The sequence below is a fragment of the Dromaius novaehollandiae genome, chromosome 27, assembly GCF_036370855.1.
Source record: "Dromaius novaehollandiae isolate bDroNov1 chromosome 27, bDroNov1.hap1, whole genome shotgun sequence".
NCBI classification, from domain to species: Eukaryota; Metazoa; Chordata; class Aves; order Casuariiformes; family Dromaiidae; genus Dromaius; species Dromaius novaehollandiae.
In genome coordinates this window covers 5,571,568-5,596,685 of record NC_088124.1, presented here as the reverse complement: position 1 = coordinate 5,596,685, position 25,118 = coordinate 5,571,568, and the positions used below count along the sequence as shown (strand labels likewise).

The following is a 25,118-nucleotide window of genomic DNA, read 5'->3' as shown; positions in this document are numbered from 1 at the left end:
CATCCCGTCAGCCACTGTAATTTGCACAGAAACATCACAATTTTAATAAGCAACACCATTCTTGGAACAGGAACCTGAAGGAAAGCAAGTATAGCAAAAGATCCTGACTACTTTCTGACATTCCCTTGGGTATAAGAGGTATTATTTTTGTCTACTTTTTGAAAGATTTTTAAAATAGAAAAGAACTCAACAGCTCAACGCAAAACAAATTAAATTTAAAGAAAAAACATGTACTCTGGTATCAGAGTCAATACAGAAAACTCTTGGCATCTTGTAAAAATGCATCAGTTCTATTAAAAGCTTATTTGAACTTCTGAAGTTGCAAGAGGATAACAAAAATGAAAGAACTAAATGCTCTTTTAGCTTGTATTATTTTTAAAAATTTTATGTTTACGAGCTATTAAGTTCTCTCTTGGACAATTCCGTTTTAGAAAAGAAAAAAGAGAAGAAATCAAGTTTTACTCAGTTTATGCAGAAAGTTTTCACCAGCAGACAAAGGTACCTCAATATATTCAAAAGAATTCAAAGCACCTATTTTTAAAACCAGTATACTAACTCTGCTTTCCCAGAATCAATTACAGGGGCATTTTTGTAAGATGACAGCAATGTTTCACACTCCCTTGTAAAAATATTTCTAAAAATACTAGAAATGTGTATACTTCTAACAAAAAGTTATAGCAAAAAGCATATAGGTATATAGTTCCCAAAAGCTTTGGATCACTCTGAACACCCCAAAAACTTCATTCCTCACCGTGAAATAGAACTGCTCCGTCTCCTGTTGGTTGGCCCGTCTCTTGGCAATGCTCGGTTTGCTCATGAAAGTTTCGGAGACGGTGGATTTAACAGACTCCATCGAGTTGCTGTACTGAAAACAGTCAGAGACATCAAAGTCCTCTATTGTGACTATATCCTGGATGGTCTGGAGAGTAGCTTCCATAGTCTTCTTAACCTGCCCAGTACGAATAAGTGTGTTTAAAAAAGAGTGAAGATAATATGCTGCAGGTGAGAAAAGAGGCAGTAAGTACCCCAGAGCATTTTACTAAATGAACAAAGATGACCGGTTTCCTGTTCTGTGGGACACAACTAGGGTACAGGTTTCTGCTAATTGACCGAACACAGTCAATGCAAGCGAAGGGCAGGCAGGACACTGAGCCAGCCAGCAGTATGAAAACAGTAGCAATCTACAGGCTGGGGCAAGGAAGGGAAATAGGGAAATTTAACCTCAAAGCAAAGAGTGCTGGAGGAAAAGCGATGTGCTCATCTTCTGTAAGTACATCAATTGGGGATCAAACGTTTGATTAAAAACAGGACTTTGCTGCACTGTATTTTTTTTATTATTATTTTATTTTTTTTACTGAAGGCCAGGATCAAAATTCTAGACATATAAAGGGATTGCCAATTTTTCCCCAGAAGAAATTAAGAATTCCTGAATACAGAGGTGCAGATTAGACATTTTGATCTGTTCCCACACAAATGCCATTCATCTAGTGGCTCTCATCTTAGATGATCAACAAAAATTAGCTCTTACTTTGCATTATGCAAATTCAGTGTCTTCACTTCAAAACATTACTTTTTTTTTTTTTTTTTTAAGCTATCCAAATTTAGCTTCTTGAAACATGATCAGCCCGATCAATTTAGGGTTGGGAAAAGGGATGTTTGCTGCTTTTTTGAAAGTGTCCTCTCTGCACACCCAGCTTTCACATGAAATTGCAGTCAGACTAATATGTTTCTGGCCTCAGTTGCCTTCTTTCTGCATTTTACCGCAAGTCTTCACAAAACAGGATCACAGCAACTACATTCTTCTCAGTCCCCACTCCCCTTTGTGAGTGGCAAAAGGCTGTTGGTTTGAGCGGCTCACCTCTTCATTTTCAATCTTCAGTGTAGATAATCTGGACTGCAACTGCTGGCACCTCTGCACTAATTCACTCTGGACTGGCTGCTGGGCACATAGCTGTGACTCCTGGAAGAAAAACAGCAGCGTTTTTAGAGTGCTAAGGAAAAACAGAGACTCAAAACCAGTGCAATTGCTTCATTATATTATTGCAAACATCCTCCAAAGTGCTTCATTTTAAAGCTTTAGAAGGCCTGGATTTTGTCCAGTGAAAAGGCCCGCATTCTAGCGAGCAGCACGTCTACCTCCTGATGGTATGAAAACCAAGTGGAAAAAAAAAATGAGAACACAAACATCTCAAAGGAACTAGAAAAATTAGCTTGTAAGTGATGTAAGCCTGTCATTTCTCTTTGGAAGTCTGAACGTGCTTTATTACAGAGGTTACGCTAAATCAAGCCCTAAAACCTCATGGAGATGAGAGTGTGCTTCCGTCACATCAGAGAAGAATTTGGTTGCATCAGCCAAGCACCTGGGGCAGGGGGTATGACAGGCTTAGCTCGCTCAGCTGAGCTACCTGTACACCACAGCAGCAGGCAGGGTTCACTGCGTATTCTCTCATTTTAGGGACAATGGCGTTAGAGAAACTCAACAGCATGAAGAATTGCCACAAGTGATACCACACATGCAAAACAAAAGCTGATTTCTGAAGTGCATAATGAATCTTTCTTTCAGATCTTGCTTCAAATCTCTAACTTCAGAGTCTGTTTCAGGGTGCAGGAGTTTACTGTGGCTTGAATAGGAAGTGAATTTAGTATTGTACCTAATCAAGCATTTTCATCCTTAGTGGCTTTGATAGTCAGCCACCTGCATCCAGATATCCATGGCACAAGTCACTGCTTAACCTTCAGATCAGCTCCCTTTTCTAAGGCTTCCCTCAACCTTTCAAAAACAGAGCCAAACCAGTGGCCTTTTAGTGGGTCCAACTATCAAAGGCAAGGGAAATGAAGAGGCAAAGCTGCAGCTAAAAATTTGGGAAGTTGCCATTTTCCTTCAAATCTATATGGTGCCTTAAAGGGAAGAGAAAATGCTCCTTTGAAGACTTGATACACTTCTTTACCTGATATATTAACTTCACCTTACAAGCTGATGCACAATTTAAAAGAGTCCCAATCAGCAAGAAAGTTTATTTTGCTAAAAATGTAATCCTATAAATGTAACTAAATAGAAGAATGATTCCTACAAAGTGTCTACAGAGCTGGAGCTGAAGGAAGAATATAAACTGACCATGTCACCCATATGGGGCTGAAACTCGAACTTCATGGGTGGACAGAAGACGTTGTTGTACATCTCCATCAGGCGCTGCTTATCACTGTTTGCATCCAGGTTCTCAACAGCATTTTCGATGGCATCCAGACCCTCATGCTTCGACTGCTCCAGGTTCAGCTCAGCAGACAAGAACGTCCTGAGAGCTCTGTTGAGGCTAGCATGATATCCCAGGTCACAACACTGCTGGAAAAAGACACACAATTCTATATGAATAAGCGAAGAAACTCAGAAATGGAAATTGTTTCTGAGGCTACAGGACAAATAAATGGATAGCAAGCCAGGCATACTTCATCGTGTTCTAGGTACCACAGTGGTCTCATCTCTGATTGACCACAGAGGTATCCTGACTAGCAGTTTTCACAGTAACTAGAACTCAGCCTATATTCCCATACAAATTTGAATGGCAGTGTTATAATGAGCTTCTGCAACATGCATAGACAACTTAAACTGTTACAACAGATTGGGAAGTTGTCATGAGTACTATAGACTTCATCCCATGCTGTTAAAAAAAAAAAACACGCACACAACTCACACCACACTAACAAATTTTACCCTAGACGTGAGTAGGTTCAATGGCAGGAGAGTGGATATCTTTAAATTCTTTAAATTCTAACCTTACTTCCAGAGGCACCAATTTCCACTAAAAGCACTCTGAAATCCATAAATAAAATTTTTCCAAGTTATTCCAACTAAAAGGAAGACAATGCACTGAAGTCCTATCTTGAGAAACAAGCCATAGGATTTGGATCACTGCAAAGGTCAATCTGCATCTAAATTATTCCACCCGAGATACAGAAAACCGCTTAATTCAGTACACTTCAGGAAGCAAGAATATGACCTGTACAATCATCAGCATAAAGAGAGTTATCCAAAGAGCAAGTAGTGATTGGTTGAGATGATTTCATTTGTAGGGTGAAACAGAAGAGCAAAAAACTTCCAAGCAGAAGGTGGCCAAGGTCAAGAATTTCCTGGCTATTACTGACATTAAGATGATGTCACTGGAAGACAATCAAAAGCAGCTTCACTTCCACTGTGGCTGCACAGCCAAGTCCTAATGTTTCATAAGGGAGAAAAGCACTTTTCATTAGCTGGTCAGAAACAGCCTGAATTTTTCAGACATCTAATAAATTGAGCTAGAAGGGAGCCCACCTTCTTGGAATTACAGGCAAGATTACACATGCTAGGAGAATATCCAAAAAGAAAGAAAGAGACCATCTGCTTGATTGCTGTGCTGCTCTGTAAGCAAAAAAAATCACATGAAATCTCCTCCTTACCCATCATTTGGGTCTCATCACTGTCATTGTGAGTAAACGGGGGAAAAAAAAAAGATTGAAATAGAGAGGAACTGAATGACTAGTGGACTATTCCCCGCTTTCACAGAATTTCTGCCACCGATGCGGCTGGATGCCTGGCTCCCGTGCCAACAAGCTGCGGCAGGTGGGGAGTCTTGTAATGGAGCAGCAGTTGCTGGTTAGACTGGAGGCAGAGAATGAAAGGACATTACATTCAATCAGAAAGAACAAAAACCAACCAAAACACAAAAGACGCTTGATTGAGAATTTGCACGTGTGGAGGCGGCCTTGGATAACCAGCCGTTCACAGCCACTGCTCTTCTGCATGCACGTTGTAATTCCAGCCCCTGCAGCAACTTGGGGAAAGCCAGGCTGAGTTGGGCCAACAGTCCAGCCACGACTGGAATCAGCTAAGATTTACAAGAAGCAGACGCTCATTTTCACCTCTTACTATGTGCCGAAGCATTGCCCACACAAACCGTCGCCCTATTCCAACACACATAATGCAGCTGGAAGGAAAACCGATGTGCTGCCCAAGAGGAGTCCACTGATGGGACTGGAAAGTCCAGTGAGACTTCATATTTTATAGCCCACCTCATTAAGCAGCAGGACTACATTAAAGCTGAAAAAAACGTTACCATCTTATTTTATTGAAGCCGGTAACAGAAGACATTTTTCAGCCCACTCCCCCACTTTAATATTCCTAAAAGTCCAGCATACCATATTTATAGAGGTATCAGTCTTGCCATCCCTTTTCTGGGTTATATAAATGTTTGATGGAATCGTTCTCCAAGGAAATCAATTTTTTATAAGAATTTAATGATAACTCATTCAAATTCACTTCCCAACATGACAGCTGATTAACCCTTTGCCAGCTAGTGGCTTTTAAATAGGCCCAGAATAGAAGATTCAAGGAAAGAAGAGAGCCCTCTTTTCAAATGCAATTTACATTTGGAAAGGAAAGTATGAGATCCTGGAGTAAACAGCAGTAGTATACTTATTCCTAGAATAGTAAAGTAAACTTCAGAACTGAAGGGTTTTTTTCCAAAAATTCTGTCCCAGTGACCCTTCCATAAATATGAGGTCTTTGTTAATACAAACCTCTCCATTACTGTAACATTTCATTAGCATCAAAGAGCTGCCTCAGTCCCAAAAGTCAGGAAACTCAAGACTACTGGCCTATGTCAGGAACAATTTATCATTCGTAACTCACTATTAAGAATTAACTCACTGTTACCCTACCAAGGACGCTGGAGGGGGAACACAATGCACTGCACCAACGTGAGGAGTGCAATGCCATCCGGCCTAACAGTTTACTTGTAAATAATTTTGAAGGCTTCTTTTGTATTACGTTTCCAGATGCATTGTCATCAAACAGTAAGATCAAGGAAAAGAATTAAGATTTGACTTTAAAATCACGTTTTATTTAAAGTCAGATGCCTCAGATAGCCATTATGGGTTATCATTGCCGATTTTCAGTCCTTCATATCAAAAGCATTAGTAAATCTCATCGTTAAGACACAGTAAATACAGACCACTGAACTGGGTGTTCCCAGGCAGACCCACATCTTCCTATGCTTTCTCAAAACAGAGCAGGTAATATCTATCTTTTACAGGTTTTGAGAACTCCCAAACGAATGTTAAGCCGAATGTTTCAAGGAGCACACAGGGGTTAACACGGACGCGGACGCACCCAGAGTCAGGACGGCTACTGTCCAGGCACAGCGACAACTCCCCGCACGGCAGACGCCTGGGCTCGTCCTGCACCACTGCCTACCGTGGCCCAGGGAGGGCCGAGAGAGGAGCCCTTCCTTCAAAGCTGGATAAAGTGCTGTGCTTGTCACTGGAGCTCCTAAAACGCTTCAGCTCTGTGCTTAAAAATTGTTATGGGTTTATGAAATCTAAATGGATTCTTTGAGCATTTCTTTACTATATATGATATGAAAAATTAGTAAAAACAATCTACTAAAAGACAACTGATCCAAGCACATTTGCAGTATTTTGGGGAGGGATTATAGCTGGAATTGTCAAAAAGTTTAATTTTAAAGCAATCAAGTTCCACTGATTTCAGTGTGATGAATCCCTAGGTGTCAATATAAAACACTATATAAAGTTATTATTTGCTACAAAACCAAGATGCCATAATTCAATTTAACAGAAATTAACCAGAAAAAGGTCTCCTAAATAGGCAGTAAGTATAGAAGAAACACATCTCTTCAGTATTGCAATTTTGCAAAAAGTGACATTTTGAAATGATACGGTATTTTTAAAGCCATCTAGCACAGACAATCCTGACCTCTACACAACAGATTTTCAAAAGATATCTAGCAGAAATAAGTGTAGTTCATTTGATTTTATGGACAGTTGAATAAATAACTATATATATTGTTATAATAGCTGAATAATTAACAATGATCCAAGTGATCGTTATCTCCTGGGTCTAGAGGAACTCCTGCGAGTTACCCCCCAGCGCCAAAGGAAGTTCCCTCCAGGCTTTAGAACTGAGTGTTTTTAATCTGGACAGCAGTGGACTGTCCGTGACAAACAACAAAATAAGATCCAGCAACAATCTGTGACTCAGACGTAACCTGTTCAACGCATTTGGTACTGCAGTCCTGCGGGTTGAAGCGGGACAGTTACGCATTGGTGAAAAATCTGCTTATTTCTTAGTTTCTTTGTTTAGAGAGCCAACGAAGCCAGGGAGTGGCTAGCAGCAGAATTTCCACCGTTTTTGCCACTCCTTTTGACACCTTTCCGAACCAGTCTGACAAAGCGTTCTGCAGTCCCAGTGACAGCAGAAAGAAATGCATCAAGCTACGGCAGACTTACTGGGGGTGGGTATTAGACAATGGAAGGCCCAAAAAGCAGGGAGATTTATTGCTCTTGTGAAATATGCTACAAGAAGCATTAACCTTGAAAAGTATGGAATTTTTCAAGGCAAGTTAAAAGCAGCTTTGGAAAATGCTTCTGTCCTTGATTTCTTTTACCAACTGGTATACTGCTTTACAGTACCATTTTTCTTTTTAGAAACATGCTGAATTATAATCCTGAAGGTTTGCTTAAAACACTAAATAGAAAATATCAAATAGTGATACTGAGTTTCACTTTAACTAAGCAATTTCTTCTTCTACATGTTTCAATGCCAGGTTTATTGTGCAAACATCTATCCTTGTAACAGACTAAGTAAGCCAGCTAAGAAAAGCTCATTTAACAGCTTAATGGTGATCATCACACCAATTGTTACTGCCTGAACTGCCCATCAAACATGATCAGTCTACTGTTGTTGAGCATGTTGCTGGTTGTGCTGGTAGGTAACACGTTGAAAAAGGAGAGGCACACGTGAGGGTTAATGGCAATGATATTCACTGCAGTCACCCAAGCAGCAGAACTTACATCAATGAGATCAGACAGGTCATGAATGTAATACTTGAATACAGATGCGTTGGTGGCTTCCAGAGCCAGCAGATACTCATTTCTTGCCTTAATAGCCTTCAGTCTATTTTCTGTGTACTTAGCTTGGCGCTGAAAGAGAAACCAAAGACAGAATTTATTTTAACAAGAGCTGTGGAGGGAGTAGTAGCGTTCTTAGTAACACTAAGCTGCATTCTGAACAGTTCTTACCCTGCTCATATAATTTGCTTAGTTCAGGTGGATTCTGGTTTTATCAAGATTCAAAGGCTTGATTAATCAGCTTAGATTAATTACCTAGAAGTGTTTAAGCATTACTGTACTACACAGCTTTAGTCCTCTCTGAAAACAGACTATGGTGTTGGCAAAGAGTAAGGGAAGAATGAAGGAACGAGATGGGTTTATGAGACTGTAAGGTGACTTATAAAAAAGATGTAATTTCAGCTAACCTCCACACCTTCAGCAGTAACTGTAGCTCTAGGCACCACCTGCCACTGAAGCTTGCACAATTGCAACCTAGCTCACAGTACGAATCTTATTAGCCCAGCCATGCTAGTAAGTCCCAAAGCTAAACATGACCATGCAGCCCAAAGTCAACACCAGCTCTGCCCTTAGCTCATCTGCTGCTGCCGGCCCTAGACTCTAATTTACAGCTGCCTTTTCTAAAACTTGCCCTATCTTTTTTGAGGTGGTCCCAAGCGTGTACTTGTTTGTGCTGCCAGGCCTGCCTCTTGCTCAGTCATCCCTGGCTCAAGTCCCAGTGCTGTATATCAAGCCCCTGTCAAGGAGAGAGGTCCTCAGTAGCTCCTGTGCTGAACTACTGCAAAGGTCTCCTGTCTCCTCCTCAGGCATTCTACACAGGCAGCAGCAATGCCACGCAAGTACCTTCTCCTTCATTTTCTCTATTTTCTTGACGGAGCTTCGTCGAACATGTTTTTCTTCAAACTTGACATTGGAAGTTGAGTCGGGGGAACGTGGTGTCTGCTTGTCCTCTTGTTTCACTGACTTCCCAATCTGCTTTTCTTCCTGCTTCTCTGCCTCTTTCAGCTTGCTCTGAGCACTAATGCTGTCAGCGTTGTACATGTGGTAGGTTTTCATAACCTGCGGAAGATACACAACAGTCACATAGCATAACAGTTCCATTTGCGGAGGAGGAAACAGGTTACCTGACCGGCAAGCCAGGCATGCAGAAACTTTGCCTCACACCATCATCTGCACGACCGAGTCTCAGGGTAGAACAGTTCTACATATACCTGCAAAGTTCAGAAGTTAGGAAAGAGGGGGGAGAAAACCCTAAGAAAGAAGTCACATGCTACAACACAGGGACGTTATTTGCATTTGGCCAGGACACTCCCCCAAAATTATAAGTTTCTTTAACATAACTATTTCACAATAGCTGTTCATCACGTTCATTTTAAATGCAAGGTATCATACTAAGTAAACAAAGGCATTTGGAGAGCAACCAACAGGTCAGATCTGTTTGCCTGTTGGGAGTCAGAAATATCTAAACTGGCAAAATACCCAGGGAAACATCACATCTCAAAAGCATGCCAGAAGAGGCACGAATGAAAGCATGGCTCCCAAAATGAATTTGAAATCAAAAGTAGATTATTTTGCAGCTGCTTCTTTGTTTAATTTTGGCACACGCCTTCTTGTACAATCCAATGGAGGATTCAAAAAACTCAAAAATATAGCAATTATATCTTGCCTTCTTACTACTGAAAGAACATTATTTGGCAAAGTTGGAAAAATGATAGCTTTTCATCACCAGGTAAGATTTCAGAAGGGATGTCCATCAGTCTCCCATCCAGATGAATCAGTCATTTAAATATGACAAGTCTTAAGCAACTATATGCAAATCAATAGTCTGATAACAACTGCAAAAGTAACTCATGCTCAATTTATTAAAATCAAATTTGACATAAAAAAGCACTTCTGTTCATTTTATGTAACAATAATATCAATAAATGAGTGCAGTTCTTTCAGAAGGCTCAAGGAGAGCAGGAATTTGTGCTATATGGACTACAGCACATATTTTTAATAAGTATAGATAAATATTATCCTAAAAGGCACACAAACAAAAATCATTTAATTGGACTTTCATGTTTAGTTTTAAGAAAACAGAACAAAACCCCCAAAGGGCATCATATCTAAACTGGCTTTTCTATCCACAATGAGAAAACAAGCCAGTTCACACACACGGACACCAAAGCGAGCACTTATGATATAATTTTGATGGGGGCCAATAAATGCACAATAGCATAAACACACCCCAACAGTGTAGTTCCACCTTTATTAAAGATCCCACTTGCAAATCAATTGATTTAACATGCAAATCCATTTATACCTATTTCATCTTAGTTTGAACTGTAACATAATTTTACATAAGCAGGATGTATGTTCTCTCCTCCTGCAGTGATCAGCAGAGGCTCTCAGATACAAAGAGAAGTTGTATTTAAACATGAAAGCGCAGGTGAACGCAGCCAGTATTAAAGAGAGACTTTCTGAATAATTTACACACACGCTTTCAGCTACCGCATATGCTTAGACTATAAAGCAGGTATTTATAATAATAGAGGCAAAGTAGTTCTTCTCCTCTATCACTGAGAGTAGAGCTGGCAGAAAGCAGGAGAAGCAGTAAACCCCCCCCCCCCCCCAATTTTAATGACTTCGCCCTGCTGACAGTGCCACATTGGCAGCCACAAACACCGCCTGCTCCGCGGCTGGCAGCGAGGTTCCCGTTGCCGCACCAGTGCCTGCTGGGGTCAACTGTAAAGTCAAGGACGACAAAAGGCTCATGGGGAAAAGCCCCTGTATTTTGTCGATGTAGGGAAACTAAAACCTGTGTCCATTTTCACAGACATCCACCTACCCTAGGAACAGAGATACTGTCAATCCTTTACTCAAAAGAAAAACAAAAACACCAAAAAATCCCAAAAGGAACATTGTTGAAACAGATTGCACCCTCAAAAAAAGAGAAAATCATTTCTACAGGAGGCAAACCTGACGAGCCATCTTCGTTTCCAAAGGAAATTCTCTGCCTTTCCAGAAGAAAAGGAAAAACTCATACTCATACTATCGTAAAACAAAGCAGCACTGACAAGTACAGTGGTGGTACAGCACATCCCAGTCTAGCTTTACAGCACCTCCAGCTTCCACCATACTGCTGCTTCCCGGTCATTCCTGGCAAGGCTGTCAAGCAACACAAAGTGTCTTTGTCCACAGACAAGATTCATTAAAACTAAACACTATAATGCAGAAAAGGAGGAGAAATCATAAACTGGATTCACCTCCTAAAATGCCATTTTCCAAGTCATCAGGGCAGAATGATGCCCAGCATCACGCAGCAGCTAGAGTCCGGAGCAGATCACTGAAAAATCCCACTTTAGCTATTGCAGCAGCAAGAACAGTGGAGCACGATGATTTCTTTTTTCCTGCTCTTGAGCTCCCTTCTTTTTCTAAAAGATTAATCTGAACATTTGGCTTCAATGCTCTAATGTAAAAATTTCCTTCTATATGTTTTGTTGACAGAAAATTTCAGGGAAACCTCCCTAATGCTCTATCATTACTATCAACACCTAATTTCATCACAAGGTTGATGTGTCCAGACTGCAGACACATCTCCGGATCATCATCTTCAAGGAATGAGAGAGCGAACTTGTATCTCAACGCAATGACCCAATGCATCATTAAGGAAGAAGGAAAGAAAAGACATTTTGAGCAACAAAGCCATGGAAAGCCATGTGTAGGTTCTGCTTTTAAAACAGAACCAATTCACTAACAGCTCCTGGAGGAAAAAAAATTTAATCAAACAACAGGCTTTTCCATTCATCTGTGTGAGAAGAAAAATCCCCAAGCAGCACATGAACTTTAACGAACACATTCCTTCTCTTTCCCGAGGCAAAGCCTCTTTCTTGGTGCCTCCAATAGATAAACTGAGTAGCAAAAAGCACAGATGGAAGGCTATTACTCTAAAGGGAACTGTTTTGCTGGAAGAGTGGAGGAACAAATAAACACAGTGGGGTTTTCCTCCCCACTGAAGTTGCATGCTTTCTTTTGTATGCTCATTTCCAGAAGTGGACCATGCAAAACCACTATGCTTATCTGATTCAATCATGCAACAATCTGACTGAAAATTTTTAGTGTATTTGGAAATAATGCTCAACATTTTTTTCCTTTCTCTTTTCCTTTTTTTAAATGCTGCAGCTAGTAGAGGTATGTGTTAACTTGAGATATTTGGGAAGTGGAGCCAACACTTACAGAGCTGAAACAAAATATAAAGATGAAGTGAAAAAGGAAGATTTATGGTACTGTATGGACTGGTAAACACAAACTGCCTCCAATCACAAGGACTGCAGACATTTGTCAGTCTTAGTGCTTAGTCTCTGCTGTAAGAGCAGGCTGGGAGAAGTCAAACACTTCTTCCTTCTGTCTGAAAAGATGCCAAGAAGTCAGTTTGATTTACCGTATAGAGTTCATTCAGGACCTTCATCAAGTCTTCCTGGAGCTGCAGTCCCACTTCCTTACTCTGCAACAAAATAGAGAAATGAAAGTTAATTGGGGAAGATGGGAAAGAGGTGAAGGAAGTGAGCATGCTCCACATCTACAAATAATCTAGACTTAATTAAGCGCTATTATTTATGCTAGCAAATCCAATAACTGCTCAGCCAACAGCCACTTACGGTCAAACTGCACAAATGGTATTAATAAACTGAATGTTATATGTACACAGCCAAGGAAGTCTTAGAGTATGGAGACAGGAAAATTTCCAGCAAACATGAGATTTTCAACATTACAAGTCTAGAAACAAATAGATTTTCTGATCTTAGTGATCTCACTTAGTGTCTTACTGTGACAGTTTGGCACACAGCAGAATACGGAAGCTGAAAAAATGCAGGATAAGAAAGGCCGCAGTAATGATATTCCTTTATTTAACACTGTATCACAACACAACAGGCAATACTTCAATTTTCCTGATTTATAAGCTAAGTGACAAAGGCTCAGTGATGCTGTCGCCAAAAGGCGGGTCTTTAATAAAGGCTGTATTATGCCAAGGGTTTTGCTCCATAGCATAATAAATAAATATAATTGTGCAGGTATAAGTGCCGTTACACCGCATTTTACCCCACCCTTTCCAAAGGCAGGGAAGGAGGAAAGTAAAGGCTCCCAGTTCGCAGAAGACAAAACCCAAGTAAGGGAGGTCCTTGACAAAACCGGACTCTGCAGGCTGTGGTGACCGACAGCCACCACCTTCATGCTCCCGTCTCTGTACCGCAGTACTGCTACTCTTTTCTTTGACCCTACATCTCCCTCGCAGCCCTTCAGCACCACCCTCCTGCCTCTCCTGTCCTTATTCCTTGTCCCGTAGCCACAAGCACAGCACGGATTGCCAGTGCCACCCCCTAACATCGGTTCCTTACAAAATGAGGTTGCTCAACCGGGGTCTTGCGAGCGTCCGAGCCTACGGAGACTCACCGAGGAGGGAACCGTACTCGAGGGTCTGCCAGCTCTCGCTTCATAAGCCTCTTGGCCAGAGTAGAAAAATATCAAATCCATTCCACTGATTTACTAAGGCGATAATCACTTTTGCCTGGATACCGAAATGAAAACAGCTCACTGAGGAAGCAGGGTTTGCTAAAGAGGAGCCTGGAGAACCACCCTAGGAAGATCTGCGTGCAGGGAGACGTGCTCCTAAGCGGTTCTTTTTGCCTGTTATTGAAGGAGATACGCTTTGGCCAACCATAGTTTCTACTGGCTGTATTTGAAAGACTACACAGAGCCCTTGCTTTATTTGAGTGCAGTGCTAACGCCAACTTTCTGGGGGGTTTTGTTGTTTTTTTTTTTTTTTTTAAAGTTTGTATGGTAAAGTCGCTCAGTGTTAAACAAGAAATACATGCTTTCAGACTTCTCCTTTGGTTGTCCAAAAGTTCACTTCTTCCCCCTGCCCCCTCATAAAACAGTAACCTGCTACAACCTGTAACATCTTTTTGCAAATGTTCTTTTCCTCATGTATTTCATCACCGTAGCTACAGAAAGAACTTCCACTTCAAGATTAATAGAAGAATTGCTCTGAATGCATGCATGTAAATCCCTGTCAGCAGTCAGTTCTTCCCACTTCCATTCAAATTATAAATTCAGATATGGGATTTACCTCAACAGACAAAGCAATCAGCTATTTTTAAACTACAAAGACTACAATGCAATTTAACTATATCAAGAGAAATCACTCTCTCCCAGGGGACACTTGCATTAGTGAGCTGCCTAGTTAAACCCAAGGCTCTATGACTCATGAACTTGTTTCCTTCTCTAAGAAACAGCAGAATGAAGAAAAATAAGGATTAGCAGCAGACAGACATGATTGGCTGTCAAAAACCAGCTGAGATCCAAACTAGCCTGCAGCCAAGTGTCAGATTTTAAAAAATATATTTACTTATTTAAAAACCCTGCTAGGTGACAGGCAGCGCACATTTCTACAGTGCAACTGGACACAACTGCTGTACAGAGGCAAACATTTGGCTCTAGCTAAATACAGAAATAGGGAATGGATAAGTATATATATGTATTTTTTTTTATTAAAGACTACCAGAAGGTCAAGGAGTCACATCCCTAATTGCCACAGGATGACACCTCCGTATGCAAAGCTCTCTTTGAAGAGACATTTCTCCTTGCAACGCTTGCATGCAAAGGAGGGGGAAGCAGCTTCCTTACCTAGCGAGTTCAAGGGTGCTATTAATCTCCACTTGATTAGAGACAGCATTTCTTGCTGAAACTGATTCATATTCTGAAGAGCTTCCATGAGAAAACTGGAGAACGGCAGATGCGCCAAAGAGCAGAGTCAGCACGCGTTTAACGCTGCTCCTCGCGAAGCGGCGGCATGGCCCAGCTCTCCCGTGCCCCCTCCGTCCGCACCTCTGCATTTGTAATGAGATTTACATCTTTTAGCCTACGGTACTTAGGCGATTAAAGCCAATAAAGTCACAGTTAGACCCAAACAGATGTTCCCCTTTGCTGTCTCGGGCTCCAAGAAGAGGTGTCTCCACCACTGCCCCGTTCCCTTGAAGAGGCTGCCGAAACCGCGCTGCCCACGGCGCACGCTGTCGCGCTGCGTGACCCTTCCGAAAGCCCAGGAAAAGCCAGAGCTGTGCCGACGCGGAGCCGGGCAACGCTCGCTGCCTTGGGGCGAGCGCCAGGACCGCCGGACTCGGCATCACGCGGGATGTCCTTCGGGGTGAGAGGAGGAGGGGAGGGAGGGGAAGAGAGGGAGACACACACCAATGTTTACTTGTCCATGAAGCCACGCAGCAGGCAGAAACACAACAGAAGGGGGAAAAAATCTCCCCCACCTCCCCAGATTCGAGGATAATGGGCAATTATTAAATACATGAGACAGCACAGCCCCTACGAAAGGAAGGGGCTCGTTAGCCGCACACCAAAATGGGGGGGTGAGAAGTATAAAACAGAGCCGCCTTTGTTCGCTATCGTCTCTCTCGGCTTGGTAGCAGAGGGTGAACCACACAACGGCTCTGGACAGCGAAGGGGCGAAGCCTGTCCTCGAGATCCTCCTGGTCACCCCGGCCGGGCACTTGGCACCACCTGCACTTGCTGCCGCCTCAAAAGCGAACAGAAAACCCCAAACCATCGCCACGCTATCCGGATGCAAAGGATGCTTTCCCCATGTTTTTCCACTAATTAGCAAGCGTGAATGTATCTGCCACCACGTCTATCCACTCTGCGGATCGTACACACTCGCTACAGGCAGCGTTGCTGTCTGCTAAGCTGCAGAGCAGGCGGGTTCGGTCGCGCAGGACCTGCTGCGTTAGGCACGTTTCACAGACTCAAACCTGCTCCCAGGGTGCTACTGAAAAAAATAAACCTCAGACAAAGCTCTGAAAAAGAGCTGACGACTCCCCGTCTCGGAGGTGTTTTGCAGTAATGGTTTCTACGCTTCTGCCACCCCTGGAAGCCAAAGCTGCGCTCATCACTGCGGCGATACGGGCCGCAAGGACTTTCTGCCTGCCTTTTTCTCAACTTCGGAGATGATTAATGAAGCTGACTGGCTGGGTCTGCTTTAAGTGCCCCGAGCACTGAACTTTTCACTCAGAAAGAGCTTTTCAGCAGCGCGCCTCCCCGCTGCCCGAGCCGCCTGGACCAGACCGATCGCTCTCCTTCCCCCCGGCTCTTTCCAGCCCGCCTGTTTCTCTCCCGCATAAAATTGCTCATTCATTGCACTAACTGCTGAAGCATCAATTATGCAGGGATGGATTGAAACACATACTTTAATGCATATTCAGATGGAAGAAGAAAAGAAGAAATGTAAACGGCAAACTGTCAAAACACACAATCCCCTGCGTTCCCAAATGAGCTCTGAAGACAGAAGCTGCCAGATCGCTGGACTGGAAAAAAGGTGCATTAAGACAAAGGTACGACAGATCACAGGTGTCACGAAAACAAGTGCCGTTTCCAGAGCTAAGCAACGCATGCTTAATTTAACACTGCTCCCCAATGCAGATTTCGCCAAAAGAGATATAGGAGGAAAAGTTGAACTAGCTGAGCCTAGCAAGTAAAAATATATTGTAGGGAGTAGCAAAGTCAAAAGAAAATGCCTTAAGCTATAGGAAAAAAATTGTTGCTTGAGTGTTTTAGAGGATGGGGGACCTGATGCACAGAGAAGCTCCCTGAGGTCCTGGACGGTGTGAACTGCACCTGGATTAGAGGCAGCTCATCTTGACCTTTGCCATAAAGGCATAAGGGATTTCAAGACCCTGCTAGAATAGGGTGCAGATTTATGAATAAAATACATGCTACGGAAAGACTGCAACGCAGTCTCTGCAGCTGCAAACATCTCCAAGTATCAATTCTACGCAGGCAGAAACCCGATTCAGACGTGGCTGTGGCCCTGTATTCCAGAAAACTCAAATGGAGATGCCTTCTCCAGCTGGAAAGGCTGATCCCTTATAGCATCACCTTTGAGATGAAGCAGAGTTCTGAAAGAGCAATAAATAAAACCAAAAGAAAGTTTAGAAATATTATCTCTGCCTAGCTGTAACTGGAGTGTATATCCCTTAAAAAGCCTGAGGAAGGGCTTATGCCATCAAAAGCTTAACTGATTAGCTCAAATAATAATTGTGGGGGGTGGAGGAGGAGAATGGAAGATATTACCTCTCCCCACAAACCTTGCCTCCTCCTTTTCCCATCACAACTACAATACTTGCCTTCTTCATCTCGGAGGTCATCTGGTTTGGTGGGCATCACTGGCACCTCTTGGAAGGTGGCACCGCACAGCGACGACGGCACCCTGAGGGTCGGGACAGGGGAGAGCAGGGTGCCAGCAGGACACCCACCCATGCAAAGGTACACGCTGATGGCAGTGATGCACACCTTTCTTTGCAAATGCAAGAATTATCAACAGCACCCCAGAATTATTGCAGCACAGTGAGAAGAGTAGCTGTCATCCAGGATTATTTGCAAATCAGTATCTTTCTTGCAAGCTGTCCCTCTCCGGTCTCTTCTTCAGCCCGAAATAAGAGAGCAAAGGCAGCTGCCCTGAGCGTGTGCGTGCATACATACACACGCACACACATGCACACACACCCTTTGTCACAAGGGAGGGCACACGAACCACGTGCCGAGCTGTAGGTTGCTGCCACCCTTAACCGGCACGTAAATTCTCAGGATGCTGCGCCAGCTCCTCAACACGCGCTTTGTTCCAGCTCGCCGCCCCTCCACCTCCCCTCTAATTTAATCAAGATGTTTTTGGGATCTACTGCAGTGCTCGCTCGGCTGTTCCGCATTCCAGGGAACATTAACGACTTCAGCTTCAAAATATTTAGGGGGAATAATAAATACGAGTGCTAAGGAATGCTGTCAACATTTTATGTCCCAGATTTCAAGCCTCAGCAACATCGTTCCAAATCGGATAGAAAGACGGTATGGCTTCAAAACAAACATACCACGAGGTTCCCTAGATGCTTTCTGTATGAACTCAATAGCAGCAAGGAAGCGTTCAGAAACTATTGATGGGTGAATGCATAAAATACTAAGATAAAAGATTTTATCTACGCTGCCTGAAATTCTGCGAGTCAATGACAGGGCTGAGACTAGAATCCAAGCCTACTCATTCTGCAAATGAGTCTTTAACACCACCATTTCTCTATCCTTTTTTAAAAAGTGTAAGCAGAATAAATAAATATACATAGGTAGAAAGCAAACATTTAATTTTCTAATTCTGTTTTAAATTAACAGAGAGAGTGGAGATGCAAGTTGATCGTATCCTTGCTGAAAGCAGTGATGAAATTTCCAGAAATGCAAGATCCTTTTCTATTCCTGGACCCTAAATCTTGTCAAAATGGAGATTACAGAACGTAGTTAAGTTTGTTAAAGAGAAGGCTTGCTAGGTAAAATTTTCCAAGTTCAAATATGATGTAGTACTTTGATTAACAAATTGTGTTTAAGCTTAGACATGGGCAGCCTCCAGATAACTTAGGTGTTTTTTTACAGACTTGCCTTAAATAAATCCATTTGCATGCAGTAACAGACACGATTCATCATTTTCATGTTCTCATCTAAACAAACGACCAGATTCCGTGTACAGAAGTACTCCATCATCAATCCAGTTCATTTTTTATTGATGCAATCCCTATTTTACAAAGCTTATGCAAGTTTTATGGAACTCTCTCCCACAGCTTTCACAGAGAAAGTGTCAGACACCATCGCACGGCCTGACAGAACAGGAATTCATTAAAGATTTCTTCTGCAGCATCAAATTCTCCAGAATTTAAACAAAACCTAGGAAAACGAAGTCCATGGTGTGATGTAATATACACGCACACTGGTGGGACAGTCAGACCACTGGTTTCTAGTGCAATGACCCGTTGTGCATTCGTCAGTCATAGTTAAGTTACCATTGCAGTCTCTAACTTTTTCCACTAATTTCACTAGCGATTTGTTAAATTCTGTCTCATCGCTATATTAGTAAGAAGGAATCTCATCACTATATTAGTAAGAAGGAATTTTCCCCATAGAGCAAAAATGTGGCACTCTGAAAAAGCCGTTCCTACATAAAACCACGTCACACCACTGCCTCCTGCGCTCCGGGGTGAGAGCGCTGCTTCCAAGCAACCCCGTCCCCTTCCTCTCCTTTTTTCGCTGTCTTCTGTGCTGGCGCTATTGAGTCTTGGGCTTCAGGCGCTCGGTCCCAGCAAATCAAGCAATTTTATGGCTGAGAGACCTCATTCTTACGGTGAAGCCAGGCACGCTCTCACCTATTGAGCGAGCAGTACGCTTGACGGGCTCCAGCAAGACCCACCAGCAAGCCTCCAAGTCGTGCAGATACTGGACGCGAGTCCTGTAATTGCGCTCAGGGTTTTCATGCACGGCGCGGCCGCGTTGTGCTACCTGCTTCCCCAACGTCCTTTCTCAAACTGCTCTGACGTACGGCTAGAACAGACCTGTCCCGAGGGATGAGCGAGGCGAAGGACTGGGAGTTTAAGGAGAGCTGTTACCACGCTCCCGGAGGCCCCGAGTTCAAACGGAGGCGAAGTAAAGGCAGGCGTATTGCTGTAACGAAGGGCAGCGTAAGCCTGACCATGTGAATATAGAAAATAAGGAATGCAACGCAATGACCGCAGACAGCTTCCACCCATTCGACGCGGTGAAACGCAGCGCGTGCCCTTCCCAGCCTGCACGCAGAAGTGACGTGCTCAGCTGGTGACACAGGCAGCAGAATTTCTTCAGCTGCAGCCTTCGGTGCTCAGCACGTCACCCGGCAGCAGGCCCCGGTCCCAGCGTTGGATGTGACCTGCCACAAACAGCCGAGAGCGTAACAGCGACCCTCCGCTCCAGCCCGGGTGGGGATCGAACCGCTCACCCCGCAGTGGATGGGCACCGGCACGCATGTTTTGTCGCTCCCTCGCCCGTCCCCCATTGCATTTGTTCTAAAAATAAGCAGGTAGGAAGACGGGGAGATTTAATTTCACCAACGAGGAACCAGAGCTGATTGTTTCACGACAGGCCTCCGTGTCCTTTAGCAGCGAGCGCCGCATTACCTGGTCCTCAGAGAGACTTCACCAAGGGACGCAATACCCGCGAGCTTCACGCAATAACATTCCTCCGCCACGTTTTTAATTTGACGCTAAACCAGACACTCTCTGCTGCTAATAGATACCTGCAAATTGTTCTTGCTTTCCTCAGAGCAATTAAGGAGCTGGGGAAGGCACGGGGGAGGCGGAGGAAGGCTCGGGGCTGAGGATGCAGGCGTGCAGCAAGCACTGCCCAGCTCCCTGCCCACGTTGGAGCTTTACTTATGCCATTTGTATACTTACCTGCTGACACGCTCCTGGAAAAAAAATAAATACAGTTTAAACAAACACCCAGCATCTTGACCAGTATGCTTGCTTTACAGGTTCGGCTTTTCCATGTATGCTGTGTGTTAAAATTGTTCCTATTCCAGTACCGATGCAGTAAATGAGATACTGCAGCTGTAATGTAGGTCATCTTGAGCAAGGACCCCTTAAGAGAATTAATAATTCTGCTTCCTTGATTACTGCAGGCTTCTAAGCAACTCATCATGGATTCTTCCTTTCACATCAAACACTGTGCAGTATACGAGTAGATAAAGTATTTTTTTCCACGATCAAAGGTATTAAACAGGAAGCAAATTCAAAATTGACAGTTTAGGGTTTTTTCATTCCTCCTAGGGTTTCTTTCCTTAAATATCATTATTGAATTTGATACACTAGCGTAAAGGAAGGAACGCCATGCTCTCAAAGCAAGATCTGCAGGGCAACCCCCCCCGCAAACACCCACACTCCTCTGTGCTGAAAAGACGCATCCACCCGATAGATCCAAGCAGCGAGGAAGACCACAGCTCTCCAACCAGCCTCCCAGTCAGCACTGCTGGAAGCAGCAGGAAGCTAAAAACAGCAGAGGCCCACGGCAGGGCCACGCTGCACCAGCGGAGCAGGGCACAGCCACCTCAGGGGCCTGAGGATCTACCTGTGAAACCAGGCAAATTCAACACCGGGCTCAAAAAACCCATAAACCGCATCAGCTATCCCAGCACAGCAGTTACGCTGCTCAGATCTAAGGTCTTTACGGCAAGGTCGTTCCAAGGAGTCAGCGAGGCAGCCGAAGAGCTGTCCTGGGGAAAAACTCTCCAGTTACGAGCAATAGGATGGAAACAAGATCTGAAAAATTAAGAAGCGGTAGATAAAAGCTGGCATTAGGGTACCAAATAAGCCACCAGGGCATGAAGAAATTATGGCACAAAGAAAGAGCTATTTGATTTCAAATATTTCACAACTTTGTTACGTAAAGACCTGTCAAGCTGAAAAAAGTCCGTTTGTTCAAGAAGTACATGAAGCAAGTAAGGCTTCCCACAGCCCGTATTTCTAAAAAGTATATATATATTTTCCTTAGATCTGAACAAAAAACACCCATCTGCTTCTAGGAAAACCTTAAAGAGACAACAGAGAAAGAGTGATTAAAGATATCAAATTAAAGAGACTTCTTCTCAAAAGGCTACACGTGTATCGATAATTCCCAGGGATCCCAGCAAAGAGAGATATCTGCAGGCAAGAAGAGCTGATAGCCGTACCAGCAGCACAAAGGCCGTACCACGCAGAGAAATCAAGGGCTGCATCAAAATGACAGCATGACAAGGGGATATAGATTTATAAATATATAAATAAAAAGGCCACGCTTAAGAAGGATGAGGAGGAAGAAATCAAAGGAGCGCACTCCACAGAAGCAGATAGGGGAAGCAGGAGAGGGCTGCGTGGGGAGGGAAGCTCACATCAAAGCACAGCGCGGGGCCGCGGGCGGGCGGCAGGCAGGGATCAGAGCAGGAGAGCTGCCTGCACACAGGCTCCAAGCTTCAACCTTGCACATCACTAGCTCTCACTAACCGTGGGACAATGACAAAATATCCCCCCTTCCCACGGTGCAGCAACTCGTTATTAGGACAATTCCACCAGTTTCCCTTTGTCTCTATTTGCTCAAGAGCAGTTTATTCCCCATTTATCTTCCGCTGCTCTGGTAATAGCGCAGGCTTGTGCTGCCACCGTCGCCAGTGAAGCCAAAGCAGCCCCGGTCCCCACCGATGCCAGCGGGATGCATCGGTGAGACCAACTGTCGCAGCATCACGCCCCTGATGAACAAGGCCTTTTACCGAGATGCGTTTCCTGAGCAAAACCAAAATAACACACTTGGAAGGAGCACAGCATTCAAATACCTGTAAGTTAGGTAGCCGGGAACCAAAGATCTGAGCTATCGTTTCACCTCCTAATAGATCTGCTTCACTCAACACGCTGAGCATCACCACAGACCTTGGGCTGCTGTAAGAGGATCTGCTGCTATCGCTCCAACGAAGGCAAAGCTGTGCTGGGTCTGATTTGGGGATGGCGAGGAGATGCCGTTTAGGGGCATGGTTTTTTTTTTTTGAACATTGCTGAAAATAGAGTTGTTTTCAACTCAAAAACCCCCCAAACCCACACAACTCATTGTGTGGCCAGACAATTTCCCCCCAGTCCTCAGTGAGCTCCCCCCAAAGCATCCCATCCTCCCCCCCGCCCCCCCCCCCCGGAGCTCACGCAGCGTCCGCGCCGTGCTGCCATCCACGGGGCTCTGCTGCTCTCTCCGCGCCCCACGGCTGGGCGGCCTCCGAGGTGCGACTGGCTGGGGAACGTGGCTTCCCGACACAGAAACACGGCAGCAGGACCACTTCCAAGAGCCTGCCTGGACGAGGGGACCTGGACACGCTTACACAGGCAAATCCCAACCGGCTCCTGCCCTGAACTTCTCAGAATCTGGAACTCGTTTCACCTACTGTTGCAACACAGAAGTTGAAGTTGCACCTTTTCTTCATCTATTTGTTTCCAAGAAGTTATAAAACCATGCTCAGTGCAAACAGAGCCGCCACCACCCCGGCTCCGAGGCATTTAAACGTTTTATAGGGAGACCTTAACGAGGAAGTAAACAAATCCAGCAGCCAGGAAGAAACGCTGCTGTTACACTGCACATCTGACACCACTTGCTTGTTGGCTTTGGCAGCGCACACAGCTTCTCTTATCAGCAGAGATACCTTTGAAGTGGCTGGCAAACTTCCATCTAATACTCAAACAAATAAGGCCCTTCACATCGTAACACAGCCCTGAAAAGGGATCTCTTCATCATAAAACACAGACGGAAAAGCTTAATTAGACAATGCCAGACCACGCAGTCTTCCCACCGCTCTGCAAATCCAAACGCTGAGGACTGAAAACACAAGCCCTCCAAAAGCTCGTACGCAATGCAGGCGCAACCGCTGGAATTTCTCAAGTTCATTGATTTTAAGAAAAACATGTTAGAGCTCGACTGTGAGCACTGCTGCACCCTTCTTATAACCTCTTCCCCTTTCAGGGGAGCCCTGGAGCGCAACGCACGAGAATCTGTCCTGGCCTGAAGACTTCCCACCACGGACGGGGCCACACCGCCACTTCCAGCTGCCGGAAGGGACACTGGCTGCACCGCTGTCGTTGCACCCTGCCACCCTCCCCACCATGGCTTGGCCGGAGGAGGTGGTTCCTCTCGAGCGCGGACCTCATCAGGCCTTTCCTGGCTGCTGCAGCCCCCCAAGCTTGGGTCTCTCTTTGGAAGGAGCTCAGCGCTGCAGAGACGCAAAATACGGCGGCTCAAGAGTTCAGCACCGGGGAGTCTCAAGCACATCCCCGAGAGCCTCCATGCCCTTCAGTGCCCACCTACTTAATGCTGGAACGGCACAAAGTCCTGCCTCTAGGAAGCCCTAGATTGCAAGTGGTCCAAGAAAAAGATCTTATACCTCCAGATTTTATTTTGATTACTCTCAGCAGATGTGGATCACTGCATCACTTTCCCCCCCGTATTCCTTCGCATTATTCGCAACCCAGGGAGCAGGTCCTGCATACAAGTTGCTACAGAATTTGTAGTAAGCCAGAGACACATATAGCAAAAAAAAAAATTTTTTTTTAAGATATTTTCCAAAGCAGAAGTCATTTTTCTCAGCTTTTCAAATCATAGGCATTATGACATAACATTTCCACACATAACTGGGCAATTTTTCCACAGGAGGTTGTAAAAGTCAGATTTATATTGCTTGTTATATAAAATAAAATTTGGCGGTTTACTGTCGGGGAGAGGAAGGACAGTGTTCATCTGGACCCTCTAATCAATATGGCCATAACATCTTGTTTGGGCTAGCTGGGTTCCCAACCTGTAGTTAAAGGTGTTCGTGTCCTCAAAAATACCTGCTGTGCCTGCACAGGCTGTTGAGTCATCTTATTATTCCTTTGCAGCATCTACAGATCACTGCCTCCTAATGAACTGGAAATATTAGCTTGTGAGCTGCCATTTAGCGCACTTCCCCCTCAGAAATAGGCATCGGCAAGCTGCTCTGCAACCACCGCAGGACCACAAACTACCGGCTTCGAGGCCACAGGTGACACCCAAACTAAGAAGCTTTTGAGAAAAGACAACTGCAAAGGTCCGGGCATAGATACATGCATAGCAATAGTGAGAAAGGCACCCTGATCTGCCAATGACTTGCTGAATAACTCTGGGTAAGGTGCTTCACCCACTTGCCCTGGTTTTTTCATCTAGCAAAAGGTACCGCACAGCCCAGAGATATTCTGGACCTTGTTTGTGCTGCTCTTGGAATATACAGACTGCTACAAACACGCTACATGGGAGCTTCATAAAAATAAAGCATTTTTAAAAAACATGGAATATACGCCTGTTCTGCAATATTTTGTGTAACCACATAATACATGTGTTTGTATTCTAGCCTCTAGCAGCTTCTGTACCCGTTTATACCTCTCGTTGGGGCTCGGGAAGGTGAGAGAGTCTAGTGATAAAGCATAAGCGGTAGCAGATCCAAGTTCGGCTAAATTTCTCCATTTATCCATTACTGTCTTATTCACCTACGTGACTCTAGATAAGACAGGAGACAATTTTTGTTTTTACCCACCCAACCTAGGCAGAATTGTAATCTAATACCTGCTTTGGCCTCGAGCCCGTTTGGTGTGCTGGTACACAGCGAGACAACAGGCAGCTGCAGCGGAGCAACAAGTGCCTCTTGCTTGCAAATTAACACGGAGTTTCCATCCCGTCGGAAGGGGGTTTATGTTTGCTCTGTTTTTGGTTAAAGTCCCACTGCTCAAAATAAAATCAGACAGGGTAAGAGTGTCCTTATACGAGGGACTGAAAACAAAGATGCTGGTGCTAAGCCAAAGCGCAGCGCTACCCCTTTC

At 44.2% G+C, this 25,118-nt stretch overlaps 1 protein-coding gene across 5 annotated transcripts in view; it reads right to left on the bottom strand.

Annotated features, from left to right (window-relative positions):
* Positions 1 to 25,118, bottom strand: part of SRGAP2 (SLIT-ROBO Rho GTPase activating protein 2) — a 116,839-nt gene that overhangs the window by 38,627 nt on the left and 53,094 nt on the right. For 4 of the 5 annotated variants that reach the window (XM_064498101.1, XM_064498105.1, XM_064498104.1 and 1 more), the window contains exons 5-10: positions 12,323 to 12,385; positions 8,743 to 8,958; positions 7,843 to 7,971; positions 3,116 to 3,340; positions 1,859 to 1,960; positions 752 to 949 (exon numbers count right to left, since the gene is read on the bottom strand). In XM_064498101.1, coding sequence (XP_064354171.1) covers positions 752 to 949; positions 1,859 to 1,960; positions 3,116 to 3,340; positions 7,843 to 7,971; positions 8,743 to 8,958; positions 12,323 to 12,385 — 933 coding nt within the window. The remainder of the gene's footprint in view (positions 1 to 751; positions 950 to 1,858; positions 1,961 to 3,115; positions 3,341 to 7,842; positions 7,972 to 8,742; positions 8,959 to 12,322; positions 12,386 to 25,118) is intronic. The other variant, XM_064498103.1, reaches the window with a different exon arrangement.